This window comes from Heptranchias perlo, chromosome 35 (genome assembly GCF_035084215.1).
Source record: "Heptranchias perlo isolate sHepPer1 chromosome 35, sHepPer1.hap1, whole genome shotgun sequence".
In the NCBI taxonomy this organism is placed as follows: domain Eukaryota; kingdom Metazoa; phylum Chordata; class Chondrichthyes; order Hexanchiformes; family Hexanchidae; genus Heptranchias; species Heptranchias perlo.
The window spans coordinates 27,454,741-27,468,765 of record NC_090359.1 but is presented as its reverse complement, the minus strand read 5'-3'; the positions used below and the strand labels follow the sequence as shown (position 1 = coordinate 27,468,765).

At 50.9% G+C, this 14,025-nt stretch overlaps 1 protein-coding gene across 2 annotated transcripts in view; it reads right to left on the bottom strand.

Moving 5' to 3' along the window:
• Nucleotides 1–5,233: 5,233 nt before the first annotated feature.
• dvl2 (dishevelled segment polarity protein 2) overlaps nucleotides 5,234–14,025 on the bottom strand; it is a 33,123-nt gene continuing 24,331 nt past the window's right edge. Inside the window, exons 10-15 of one of the 2 annotated variants that reach the window (XM_067972276.1) lie at nucleotides 13,220–13,287; nucleotides 11,986–12,165; nucleotides 10,434–10,565; nucleotides 9,377–9,553; nucleotides 8,107–8,334; nucleotides 5,234–6,469 (exon numbers count right to left, since the gene is read on the bottom strand). In XM_067972276.1, the coding sequence (XP_067828377.1) occupies nucleotides 6,033–6,469; nucleotides 8,107–8,334; nucleotides 9,377–9,553; nucleotides 10,434–10,565; nucleotides 11,986–12,165; nucleotides 13,220–13,287 (1,222 nt within the window). In that variant the 3' untranslated portion in view covers nucleotides 5,234–6,032. The remainder of the gene's footprint in view (nucleotides 6,470–8,106; nucleotides 8,335–9,376; nucleotides 9,554–10,433; nucleotides 10,566–11,985; nucleotides 12,166–13,219; nucleotides 13,288–14,025) is intronic. The other variant, XM_067972277.1, reaches the window with a different exon arrangement.

Sequence of the window (14,025 nt, the reverse complement as noted above, 5' to 3'; positions counted from 1 at the left end):
TCCGGGGACACCCCGGCGTTCCATCACCCCCTCCGGGGACACCCCGGCGTTCCATCACCCCGTCCGGGGACACCCCGGCGTTCCATCACCCCGTCCGGGGACACCCCGGCGTTCCATCACCCCGTCCGGGGACACCCCGGCGTTCCATCACCCCGTCCGGGGACACCCCGGCGTTCCATCACCCCCTCCGGGGACACCCCGGCGTTCCATCACCCCGTCCGGGGACACCCCGGCGTTCCATCACCCCGTCCGGGGACACCCCGGCGTTCCATCACCCCGTCCGGGGACACCCCGGCGTTCCATCACCCCGTCCGGGGACACCCCGGCGTTCTATCACCCCGTCCGGTGGAGGTGGGGCTCTAATGGAGGGCTCTTTATGTCGGAGTCCTTCCCTGCCCCATTGGGGATCTGGAGCGGAGAGTGTTGCACGGAATGGTCCAGTCATACCCGTTTTTGTCACTTGACGGGCTCCCAGGTCACTTGTAACCTCTGCGTCCTGGATGAGTCCTTGTTTCATGTCTATGGAGTGTGAGAGTTTGCAGCCCCTCTTCCATTATTTGAAGGGGCTGCTCCTCAACTTCTGGCTGCACTTCAGTCCCACGCTCCTGATCTTTGGCCACGCAGTGAGGAGGGGGGTGGGCAAGTCGGAGGACCACCTCGTGGGTCTGCTCCTGAGCCTGGCCAAGGTGGCCATCCACAGGTCCAGGTTGGACACAGCCCACAGGGAGAAAGGGGTTCACTGGCTGCCTGCCTCTCTTCGGCAGTCTTGTCCATGTCCTGGAGAGGGAGGATGTGGTGCCCACTTGTGTACAGCTGGGGCCTTCCGCAACCGGTGGGCAACGCATGGAGTGTTTACCGGACACCACGAATAATATCATTTATTTTATAAGTTTCCCTTTTGTTATTAAAGAAAAAGAACAAAAAAAAAATCGCCCTGATGTCCTAACCTCACCTGGCGACAGTCCAGGAGATCAGCGAATTGCTGAGGTGAGAAATGCAGAAGGGGAAGGAGAGAAGACAGTGAACTGTAAATATAATCTGCCTCTAAACCGAAGGGAGTGGCTCCTCGGAGAGTTACGCTGTTGTAAGTAGGTGTGTCGGGATCGGTGAGTAATACCACACAGCGCACAGACTGATCTTGGAGACTATCCACGACCATTGGCCCTTCCTCGGCAGAATTTTATTTTACCGGAAACGAGTCAGTCAGGAGTTACGGGCCTCGCTAGGCAATTCAGGAAATAGCAGAGGAAAGCGGTTTAGTGAAGGAGGGAGGACACCCTGCGCACTGGAAGTCAATGAGATGAACCCCTTCCCTTCATTGGCCACATGACCCCTGGCATGGCGTTCGAGTCCTGAGTGGAGGCAAAGGTGGTTTGGATGCTCCTGTTCCAGCCAGGAGACCGGGCCTCACTAGAAATCCTGGCAGAAGGGGCGATAGGAACAGGAGGAGGCCATTTAGACCCTCGGGAAATTGGGCTCTCGTTTATGATTTTGCTGGGGAGGAGAACACTCAAACCTTCATCATGCCAGTAGTGAATCAACCTACAGAAAGGACGAACTTGCATTTCTACAGCGCCTTTCATGACCTCAGGACGTCCCAAAGCGCTTTACAGCCAATTAAGTACTTTTGAAGTGCAGTCACTGTTGTGATGTAGGAAACAGGGCAGCCAATTCGCACACAGCAAGGTCCCACAAACAGCAATGTGATAATGACCAGATAATCTGTTTGGTGTTGATTGAGGGATAAATATTGGCCAGGACACCAGGGAGAACTCCCCTGCTCCTCTTCGAATAGTGTTGTGGGATCTTTTACCAGAGAGGGCAGAGAAGGCCTCAGTTTAATGTCTCAGCCGAAAGACGGCACCTCCGACAGTGCAGTGCTCCCAACTTCTCGAATCATACAGCATAGAAGGCGGCTGTTCGGCCCATCGTGCCTGTGCCGGCTCTTTGAAAGAGCTAGCCAATTAGTCCCACTCCCCTGCTCTTTCCCCCATAGCCAACTTCCCTGCAAGTTCCTTGCCAATTAAACTCGAGACTTGTGTTTACCAAACAGTTAGACTCAGAGCCTTAAAGGCACACCGCTCCCCCTACATTCATTACAAGGGATAACAGGGACACTGCTCCCCCTATCTGCATTACAAGGTATAACAGGGTCACACACTCACCACCACCTTTTACTGAAAACCTAATGACAATGAGTAAGATGGGTGATCAGGAGTCTGCAATTTCCTTGAGGTGGGGCGAATGGCAGAGGGGACAAAATGGGGCTCAAATCTGGAACAAAGTGTTACCATCATCGGTCAAATGCTGCTAAATCCCAGAGGCAGGTCCCCCCCGCCAGATCCCCATATCCCTCGACCCCCTCCCCCTCCCCCTCGCCTGATCCCCATATCCCTCGACCCCCTCCCCCCCGCCTGATCCCCATATCCCTCGACCCCCTCCCCCCGCCTGATCCCCATATCCCTCGACCCCCTCCCCCCCGCCTGATCCCCATATCCCTCGACCCCCTCTCCCCCGCCTGATCCCCATATCCCTCGACCCCCTCATCCCTCGACCCCCTCCCCCCGCCTGATCCCCATATCCCTCGACCCCCTCCCCCCGCCTGATCCCCATATCCCTCGACCCCCTCATCCCTCGACCCACTCATCCCGCCTGATTCCCATATCCCTCGACCCCCGCCTGATCCCCATATCCCTCGACCCCCTCCCCCCGCCTGATCCCCATATCCCTCGACCCCCTCCCCCGCCTGATCCCCATATCCCTCGACCCCCTCCCCCGCCTGATCCCCATATCCCTCGACCCCCTCCCCCGCCTGATCCCCATATCCCTCGACCCCCTCCCCCCGCCTGATCCCCATATCCCTCGACCCCCTCCCCCCGCCTGATCCCCATATCCCTCGACCCCCTCCCCCCGCCTGATCCCCATATCCCTCGACCCCCTCCCCCCGCCTGATCCCCATATCCCTCGACCCCCTCCCCCGCCTGATCCCCATATCCCTCGACCCCCTCCCCCGCCTGATCCCCATATCCCTCGACCCCCTCCCCCCGCCTGATCCCCATATCCCTCGACCCCCTCCCCCCGCCTGATCCCCATATCCCTCGACCCCCTCCCCCCGCCTGATCCCCATATCCCTCGACCCCCTCCCCCCGCCTGATCCCCATATCCCTCGACCCCCTCCCCCCGCCTGATCCCCATATCCCTCGACCCCCTCCCCCCGCCTGATCCCCATATCCCTCGACCCCCTCCCCCCGCCTGATCCCCATATCCCTCGACCCCCTCCCCCCGCCTGATCCCCATATCCCTCGACCCCCTCCCCCCGCCTGATTCCCATATCCCTCGACCCCCTCCCCCTGCTTGATCCCCATATCCCTTGACCCCCCCCCCCCCCTCCAACCTGGTCACCATAATCCCGACCTATTCTCTCCGGAAACTCATCTAACTGTAACTTGATCCCACCTATACCGACGACTTCAACCTTCCTCCCTAACCCTACTGCACTCTATTACCGTATGTGAGAAAAGGTTATGTCCGACCTCCTTCCTTACTCCTAACTTTCTCCTTTTTACCACAGCTCCCCCTTTATTGTTCCACTGCAAACAGCCACTTGCTAAATCAAGTTACTTTCACAATAAGTCTGTAATTTTCACCCTTGAACGGATTTTAATTAACATCTCCAATTGACCAGGGGAGACGTGGCAATCACTGCGGCATAAATGCTACCGACAGCTTGGAATAGTTTCAATTAAAAGAATAATACCCAGACCTGCTCCCAGCACAGGAGGCAGATCAGCATCAGTGGAGTGTAGGGAGTGGCCGAGTTATTGGCCTTGGATTATAGCTTGGACTGACCGGGGTGGGGGGAGGAACTGCATTTATTACTTCAAAATATCTCAAAGAGCTTCACACAATGAATTAGTCTGAGGTTAAATGTCTATCATGTAAACAGACACTATCACACCACACATAGCACGGGGACGAAAGACCAGTTAATGGTATTCATTGGTGGGGAGGACACTGGGAGAACTCCCTGCTCTCCATCCAGTAATACCACGCAAGCTTCAATATTCACAGGCAGACGATGCCTCGGTTTATTGTCTCGTCAGGCCAGTCTGATGGTAGATCAGGGCCCTGAGCTGACTACTCATATAGCAGTAGCTGACACAGAAGGCAGTCATTCAGCCCCCCCACTGAGCCTATTCCACGATTGACCATGATCTAATTCAATCTGTACCTCAGCCCCATTTACCCTCCTTTGCTCCATATCCCTTGATACCCTTACCCAACAAAAATCTATCCATCTCAGTCTCAAAAATTTAAATGGTCCCCCAGCATCCCCAGTCTTTTGGGGGAAGAGTTCCAGATTTCAACTACCCTTTGGGTAAAGAGTGTTTTCTACATTACAACGATAACACTTCAAAAGTAATTCATTGGCTGCAAATCATGTTGGGACGTCCTGAGGTCATGAAATTGAAGTCTCTTTTTTCTCCTTATTTCACTCCTGAATGACCAAACTTCAATTTTAAGATTGTGCCCCCATTTGTTCTTGATTTCCCCCACCAGAGGAAATAGTTTCTCCGTATCTACCCGACCACTGCCCAGTGTACCTGGCTGGCCTTTTGTTGGGAGTTCCGAAACAAATTCCTCGAATCCGGGAAGGGAGAAAAAAAAAGGGAAAACAAGGGGGCTACGAAAATCAGTGACCACAAACCCATGGTAACTCACAACACCGCCTGCCACAGTGAAACAAAGTTTGTGTTTGAATCCTTCCGTGGCCTCGGCTCCCTTCCCTATCGCTGTAACCTCCTCCAGCCCTGCGACCCTCCGCGATCTCTGCGTTCCTCCAATTTTGGCCTCTTGCGCATCCCCAATTTTCATCGCCACATCGTTGGCGGCCGTGCCTTCAGCTGCCTCGGCCGAGCTCTAGAATTCTCTCCCTAAACCCCTCTGGCCTCTCCATCCTCCTTAAAAACCTACCTCTTTGATCAAGCCTTTTGGTTGCCTGTCCCCAATATCTTTTTACGTGGCTCAGTGTCAAATTTTGTTTGATAGTCGCTCCAGTGAAGCGCCTTGGGGATGTTTCACTACGTTAAAAGGTGCTGTATAAGTGTAATTTGTTGTCGATGTCGGTGAGCCTCCAGAAAGAAGTGAGACAAAACATTGTGTGCTCTATACGTCAAACCACATTTGAGACCATGGCTGCAAAAATAGGATAGAAAACTTCAGTGAGACGAGGTCAAGTTTACTGTAAAGATTCAAGACAGTTAAGTTTATTTTTTTTTTTAAAAACTCCAAAATCATTGCAATACTGCACTAATGAACTTGATTACCAGATTTTTTTTCCTTCCAAAGCATTCCAATAACGTAACAGAGTTCCTTTTACTCTACAATTTTTTAAAAAAACAAAAAAAAATAAAGCCAGACCTTCCACTTTCCTCTTAAGTTACACCGCAAGGCACTGGAGACTTGCAAAGCTTACCCGCCCGTCAGAAGGCAGCAGCCAGACACTCTGCGAGGCTGCGATTTCAAACACATCCCGGGGAGTTAATCGGAGGGTGGCTGTACAGTCGTTTTATTTATTATTATTTTGCAGGTGATGGGGTGGAGTTCGCAATACAAACTCCACGGGGACATCTTGTGATTACAGTGGAGGATAATACTAGGTCTTGGTTTATAATACAAAAAAAAAATAAAAAGAGATAAAAGACTAGAATTGCACTTGTTAATTGTACTTCAAAATTAAATTATACTAAAACGCAGTTTATGTTAAAATACTTGTCTCAGTCTCTGATCCAGCGATGGCTGCTCTCGTTCTTTCCGAGTAACTGCCTCGAACGTTAGCCAGAAACTCACCACCTTCGAGCAGGCTTCGGGAACTGCGCTGGGCTTCCGTGTGGAGCATGGTATGAAAAGCTGACGTTATTTACAGTGTACAAAGTCGCCGTCTGATCTTCTCCTGCACCCTCTCGGATTTCCGCCGGTACAAACAAAATAAAAATTTAAAAAAAAGAATGGGGTCCCACGCTACATCCGAGTCACATGACATCCACAAAGAACTCGCTGGGGTTTCCCATGGCCATGTGAAAGGACTGGCGGCTGGCGGTGAGCTCGGGGGGCACGGAGGCGAGGTCGCGGACGGGCGGCGCTCCCGGGGGCACGGCGGCCGAGGGCGGCTGGGGCACCATCATCACCATCAGGGGGTTGTACTGCAGCGGGACCCCCGGAGGTCCGTAGGGGTGGACGGAGTGGTGTGACCGCACGCTGCCCATCACCGAGTGGTGGTGGCTCCGGTGGCTGTGCTCGCTGTTGGGGGCCGAGCGCTCGCTGCCAGCGTGCTCGCGCCGCACACTGCTCCGCGTGGAATACTCCGATTCACTGCCGCTCCCCGACTTGGAGTCCACGGTCTTACTGTCCTTGTCTTTGCCCGCACGTCTCTCGCTCTCGCTGCGGTTGGATCCACTGCTTCGACTTCCTGCAACGAAATGAAGGTTAAAAATTCCCAGCGTCAAAACGGAAGGCATCACTGCAACTGACTCCACCCCCTCCCTCCCCAAACTGCAGCGCTGGCATGTGGCAAAGTCCTTTGGAGGTAGATTTTTTTTTTCCCCCGTGAGTCTGGGAAGGGAAAATTTTACGCTTAAAGTGAGCGATGCACAAAATCAGCAAATCTCTGCTTGGTACCCATTGGTAACAGTGAGAACTTGCAAATTGGGTGCAGCACGGGTTAGATGCAGAGCAAAGGTCCCTAAGGGATCCTACCTGAAATGAGTTGGGCTGTCTCGACTCAGTTCCCTGTGGGCATGGGCCTTCAGCACATAAAACTGCCACTAGATCAGCACGAATTGGCAGCGTCACGAGAGCATGTCAAAGGTGTCAGCCGTGGTTCAGTGGGGAGCACTCACACCTCTGGACCAGAAGGTCGAGGGTTCAAGTCCCACTCCAGAGGCTGGAGCACAAAATCTGGATGGGCACTCCAGTGCCAGTACCGGGGGCGCGCTGAGCTGTCGGGGGTACCATTTTTCGGATGAGGCCCCGTTCTGCCCTCTAAGGTGGATGTAAAAGATCCCACAGCCACTATTTCAAAGAGGAGTAGGGGGTTCTCCCCAGTGCCCTGGGGCCAATATTTATCCCTCAACCAACACCTAAAAACAAATATCTGGTCATTACCTCTTTGCTATTTGTGGGATCTTGCTGCACGCAAATTGGCTGCCGCGTTTCCTACATTACAACAGTGACTACACTTCAAATGTACTTCATTGGCTGTGAAGCACTTTGGGACGTCCTGGAGTCATGAAAGGCACTGTATAAATGCAAGTTCTTTCTTTCCAAGGAGGTTTGGTGTGAGATATGGGAAAAAATGTGAGATTGAGGAGTCGAAGCCCATTTTTTGGGCAGTGTGAGTGGAGCTTTGATCTGCATCGAGCGGCGCCAGGCCTGATCTGGGAGCACTTGATCCCCACAATGGGTGCCTCGAATGGAAATTATTCCATTCCCCGGATCGGACGTCCCTCACCACAATGAGCACAAAATGAAATAAAAACTTCCTCTACTCTGGCCCAGAAAGCACTTTCAGATTAAATACAGCACGGTCATAATGCGGGTGAATGAGTTGATCTAGTGTATGAAGTCTGGAACCCACAGCAGTGTGGGTGGCCCTCTAACTGTTCCAAATAATGACGCAACAATGCTGAGACTAGCCCTTCCCGAATCTCCAGGTCACAAAGTTAAAACAAGACAAAACGACGAGTGAGTTGCCTGGGCTTTGTAGGCCAATTGCTTGGCCTTGAAGGTCACAAGGGGCTCATGGACCTAGTTTGGACATCCCTGCTTTAGATTGTAGAGCTAAAGCTTCTCTAAATCTTCCCTCAGAGCTCATCCCTTTTGCACTTGGGATCATTCTTATTGCTCTCTTTACCCTCCCTATGCGCAGCTCCTCCTTGAAACCCATGTCGCACAGGCACAGAAATTCCCATTCAGTGGGAATACCAACTCCAATAGGTCGAATCACTTAGGACTTCTCAAACCCCAGTTAAACCTCCCGGCGGCACAGGCAAGATGGGCCGAACGGCCTCCTTCTGCGCTGTATGATCCTATGAAAACTCTGCTCACCTTCACTGTGCTGGCTGCCAGCACTCCCGCCTCCTCCGTAGCTGTAGGTGGTTAACTCATGGTAGCTGGGCGGCTGCGCAGAGTACGGGTGCGGCGGTGGGTAGGGATACTGGAAGGAATGCATTATCGGCCAGGGGGTGGTGCCCGGGTGGGGAAGGGGTGCCAGCGTGTCTTGGTCAGACGCACCACTGGAGCCGTCGTTGTCATTCAAGGAGAGATTGGCCAGGTCTAGTTTAAAAAGAAACACAAAGCAGTTAATAACATTGAAAATCCAGACAGATGAGCAGCATGAAAACAGGAAACGGCTGTTCAGTTTCTCTCGGCTCGCTCCTTGTTTCACCTTAGCCCTACAACTCACCTCCTCAACCACTTCTCCCTCCAGAAGTGCGTCCAATTGGCTCAAAACTATCTATACTGTCTGGTGTGGCGCCCTTCCATGGTAGCTTATTCCACTTCACGGTCACCCCTCTGGGTACAAACATTCCATTTGATCTCCTTCCTTACTCCTAACGCCCTCATTTTTCATTCGTGTCCTTGGTATTTGATCCCTTCATTGTACTCGATGATTTTCCCAGATCACTTTCCCCAGCAATGAAAGAGGAACAAGGAGGAGGCCATTCAGCCCCTCGAGCCTGTTCTGCCATTCAATTAGATCTTGGCTGATCTGTATCTTATCTCCACCTACCCGCCTTAGTTCCGTAACCCTTAATACCCTCGCCTAACAAAAATCTATCGATCTCAGCTTTGAAATTTTCAATTGACCCCCAAAAAGCTGCTGAGGTTGGGGGGAGGGTGTTCCAGATTTCCACTCCCCTTTGCATGAAGAAATACTTCCTGACATCACCCCTGAACAGCCTAGCTCTAATTTTAAGGTTATGCCCCCTTGTTCTGGACTCTCCCCCACCAGAGAAAATAGTTTCTCTCTATCTACCCTATCAAATCCTTCAATCATCTTAAACACCTTGATTAGATCACCCCTTTAATCTTCTATACTCGAGGGAATACAAGCCTAGTCTGTGCAACCTGTCCTCGTAATTTAACCCTTTTAGCCCCGGTATCATTCTGGTGAATCTGCGCTGCACCCCCTCCAAGGCCAATATATCCTTCCTGAGGTGAGGTGCCCAGAACTGAATGCAGTATCTCCAGATGGGGTCTGAGCAGAGCATAACTTCCACCCCATTAACAGGAAAAGATTTTGCTGAAAAGCTCGCTTTGAAATCTCACTGCCCAAGATCAGACGGAGGCTCCACTATCTCTCTGTCTCACTCACAATTCTCACAGCCGCTGAAATCCCCAAAGATGTAGTAACATTGCTCAGAGAAGGTTATTTTGTTGACGGTGTGGCGGATGAAGCCGGCCTTCAGCAGATTACTGGCGTACTTCCTCGCCTCTCTGCGATCCTGGAAGCCCTCAATGTGGTGGTACAGCCAATCCACTACGTCGGAGCCTGCGAGCAACACAAGGTTTAGTCCAATCACCTCTGCAACAGTGAAACTGCAGGCAAAGAAAGTTTGGACGGAGGCAACTGGAACAGGCAACATCACAGACAAAAGTGGCAGGCAATCTTGGGTAGGGGACTGAGTCAGTGTACAGACATCTCCCCGAGGGAAAGAGGACTGAGACACACCAGTCAGTGTACAGATATCTCCCCGAGGGAGAGGGGACTGAGCTACACCAGTCAGTGTACAGACATCTCCCCGAGGGAGAGGGGACTGAGATACACCAGTCAGTGTACAGACATCTCCCCGAGGGAAAGAGGACTGAGACACACCAGTCAGTGTACAGATATCTCCCCGAGGGAGAGGGGACTGAGATACACCAGTCAGTGTACAGACATCTCCCCGAGGGAAAGAGGACTGAGACACACCAGTCAGTGTACAGATATCTCCCCGAGGGAGAGGGGACTGAGACACACCAGTCAGTACACAGATATCTCCCCGAGGGAGAGGGGACTGAGACACACCAGTCAGTGTACAGATATCTCCCCGAGGGAGAGGGGACTGAGATACAACAGTCAGTACACAGATAGCTCCCCGAGGGAGTTACAGTGAGTAATCCTTACCCTGAACAGTAATTCTGTAGTTACACAGCAAGTAACCCTTATCCTGAACAAGCAAAAGCCTCATACAGTTACACTGTAAATAACTTTTATCTTGAACAGGAACTCTATAATTACACATCAAGTAATCTTCATCTTGTTGAATAAAGACAAACTCAGTGCATTTATGCATCAAGCATCTTTACCTTGTTTGTATTGCACCTGGGACCATGGAAGTGTTAATACCCTGTATGTTGGGTAATACTAGTCTGATTAACAAACAACGTACCTAAAAATGCATTGGGAATTGTAATTTTCAACCACATTCTGTCTCGAACTTCAAGGCCAGATTCTGGGGAGGCCATCGCCTTAGCAACAGACATCATATCCGTGTGGATCGATAAGTTAAAGTCGTCAAACCCTGGAGAAAGATTTTGCGAGCCGATTACAGCATGAGAATTGCCAGACAGATCAGAACAGAGGTCACTGGCCCAACACAAGCAGAATATTTGTTCGCTCCGTTTATTTTTGCTGTTCGTCTTCAGATCTGCAACCGTGACTGGCAGACCCAGGACCTGCTCCCAGGCTCTGGCAATGCCATCAACAGTCCACTAGGGGCACAGCAACAGCTGGAGGCCAGTTGCCTCGTTACCATGCCCAACCAACGGGGTGGCCAAGATTAGAAACACAACATCTGGAGATGTGAACCTGTGTTCCACCACTCCATGGCACTGCACACTGGGTACCACAATATGTAATCAACTTGTGGCTATTATCCTGGGGGGTTGGGAGGGAGAAGGTGGCGCAATCTTTTTGGGGGGTCAAGGTAGCCCCAAAATGACACACCTGTCAATAGTTCAGAGTCAAGTCAATCCTCTGTGGCATGTTCAGAAACCTAGTACCTAAACGAGGATGATTCACAGTACTCCGGGCACTGTTGACGACTGGCCAACTAGCCTACTTCACGAATGGAAAGTGGAGCAGGAGACCAGTCGCTGGGAGGGGGACTCTTCCCACGCAGCTCCAGAAACGTCTGCAAGCCAATGCCTTAACGGGTTGTCCTACCTGGACAAGCAGCAGGAAGCTCACTAGTGCTCTGTGCTGCAAAGCTGCACTGTTTTAGCTGGTTAAACCTCTATACATATTTGAGGAACCCGGACCCTGGGGTTCAATGGGCTTGGCTAAGTGGGGTGTGCCCCTATGGGGAGAGGACGTGTACTCCACATTATACAGGTACAGATTTCTCAGATGCTTGGATCGGAGAATCTTAAAAATGGCCCCCACCCGTATCAGAAAGTTCCACCAAACTGGAACAGATATTAACCCACAGATATCTACCTTTGTTCTGGGCTCTGAGTCTGGAGGGGTTTACAGCAGCACTGGGAGTTTGCGGAAACAGCTGCAGCCTGCTACAGTTGGGTCAGCCTGCCTAACTTTGTCAACCTAATTGTGAAACTGGTTGTTTACCTCACCTGTAAGGAGAAACGGTTTCCAGTTGGTAACCAGAGGACACAGATTTAAGGTAATTAGCAAAAGAGCCAGCGGGGCGATGAGAATTTATTTACGCAGCGAGCTATGATCTGGAATGCGCTGCCTCGAAAGGGTGTTGGAAGCAGATTCAATGGCAACTTTCAAAAGTTATATATACTTGAAGGGGAGAAAATTTGCAGGGCTATGGGGAAAGAGCAGGGGGAGTGGGACTAATTGGATGGCTCTTTCGAAGAGTCGGCACAGGCACGATGGGCCAAATGGCCTCCTTCCGTGCTGAAAGATTCTACAGTTCTACAGGGTTTAAGCTTCCTTCTTCAACGCAGCAGAGCCACCCAAAGGGTGTCACTTACGTTCGGTTTCAGTAATTGAGCTGCTCGAAGTGATCGTACTCATGGATGAACTGGCGCCATAAGCTGGATACGCTCCAGTCAACGCAACAGAATGAGAAACCCACGCGGCGGGATCAATAGGCCGGATTGGCTCATCTACAGAAAGAGGCACAGAGAATCTCATCAGTGAGTGTGGAACACCTGTAGAGGAGAGAGAAAGACAGCAAAAAAAAAAACAGGAAGAGAATATGATCAACATGGTGACTCGTCAAGGGGTGCAATGACTAAACACAATGTAACATCACACTTCAATATTAAAGATTTTACGTGGTAGTGAAGTTCCTTTCATTATATTTTTTCCCCTTTCATTTCTCCCCACTCCTCTCCTGCTGGACTATGGTCCCACTTGCACTGAGTGCCCTCCAGTACATCGCCCAAGTGGTCATTCTTCAAGTGTGAGCCCATGGCATCGAGTGCCCACAGGTTATTCAAACATTGGGGATAGGGGAGCAGCGTATGTCACGTGTCCCAGATTTTGTCCTCACCCAACATCCACATACATAGATTCCAGCAGGGGTCGCTAGATAGAATCATACAGCAGAGGTGGCGGCCATTCGGCCCATCATGCCTGCTCTTTGAACTAGTCCCAGTGTAGAGGGAGCTTTACTCTGTATCTAACCCGTGCTGTATCTGTCCTGGGAGTGTTTGATGGGACAGTGTAGAGGGAGCTTTACTCTGTATCTAACCCGTGCTGTACCTGCCCTGGGAGTGTTTGATGGGACAGTGTAGAGGGAGCTTTACTCTGTAACTAACCCGTGCTGTACCTGGCCTGGGAGTGTTTGATGGGACAGTGTAGAGGGAGCTTTACTCTGTATCTAACCTATGCTGTACCTGGCCTGGGAGTGTTTGATGGGACAGTGTAGAGGGAGCTTTACTCTGTATCTAACCCTGTACCTGCCCTGGGAGTGTTTGATGGGACAGTGTAGAGGGAGCTTTACTCTGTATCTAACCCTGTACCTGCCCTGGGAGTGTTTGATGGGACAGTGTAGAGGGAGCTTTACTCTGTATCTAACCCGTGCTGTACCTGCCCTGGGACCATTTCATGCTGACAGTTAAAAGTCATCAAAATTGGTGAACTTCAGGTATTGAAAAAATTACACAGATAAGTCAACAACAATCTATTTATGTGGCACAGACCAATCTGATCTTAAATGCAGTGAAAAATTAGTCTTCAAACATCTAGTATTATACTTACTTCTAGGCAACGTGAAATAACCCTGAGGCGATGGGTCCCAGCACTTGGCAACTGTTAAAATGATCGGCCTTGAAACAGGAAAAGCACACAGATTACAGTCGAACAAAGTACAGAAGCACTCAAATGAAAGAAAAAGCATCACAGAATACATTAGGAAGGGGAAAATCAGAAAAGGCCATACAGTTATTCAGATCCAGGTGTAAGGCCTGCTACAATCAGATTCCTCCTGTTTGGTGCTAAAGTCGAATCATCTTTACCTCTTCCTCCCTCCCAGTAAGTACAGACGAGGGAGGCCATTTGGCCCATCCACCTCATCCTGCCACAGAAAGCTAAAAAAACCCATTACAGGGTCTAACCACCTTCTGAGTGATTCCAGACTTTATCCCTCCCCTCCCCGGAGACAAATCCAGGTATTCACATGCTTTGTGTGAAGTGCTTATGACACTAGTCCTCAACTTGCTCCCCCCCCCCCCACCCCAGTTTGTCTGTTTCTCTTTGTCCTCATCGTGGCTTAACCTGAATCTTAGCATATTCGTTTTCACTTAGTACCTTATATGGGTCTTTAAGGGCCCTTCTCATTTGCCTCCTTTTGTGACTGAAGAGTCTAAGTTATTCCAACCCGATGAAATTGGAACTGACCAGTTTCTTGTCTGAATGTCTCGATCGTGCCCACATTCATTGTGCTGGCCAACAGATGGCCTCTTTTGGAAATTAAGTCTTAAATGTGAGAGTCATTCTTGAAGCTGCTTTGAGCTCAGTTTCCTTGTTTTTTTTTTACATAGAATGTACAGCACAGGAACAGGCCA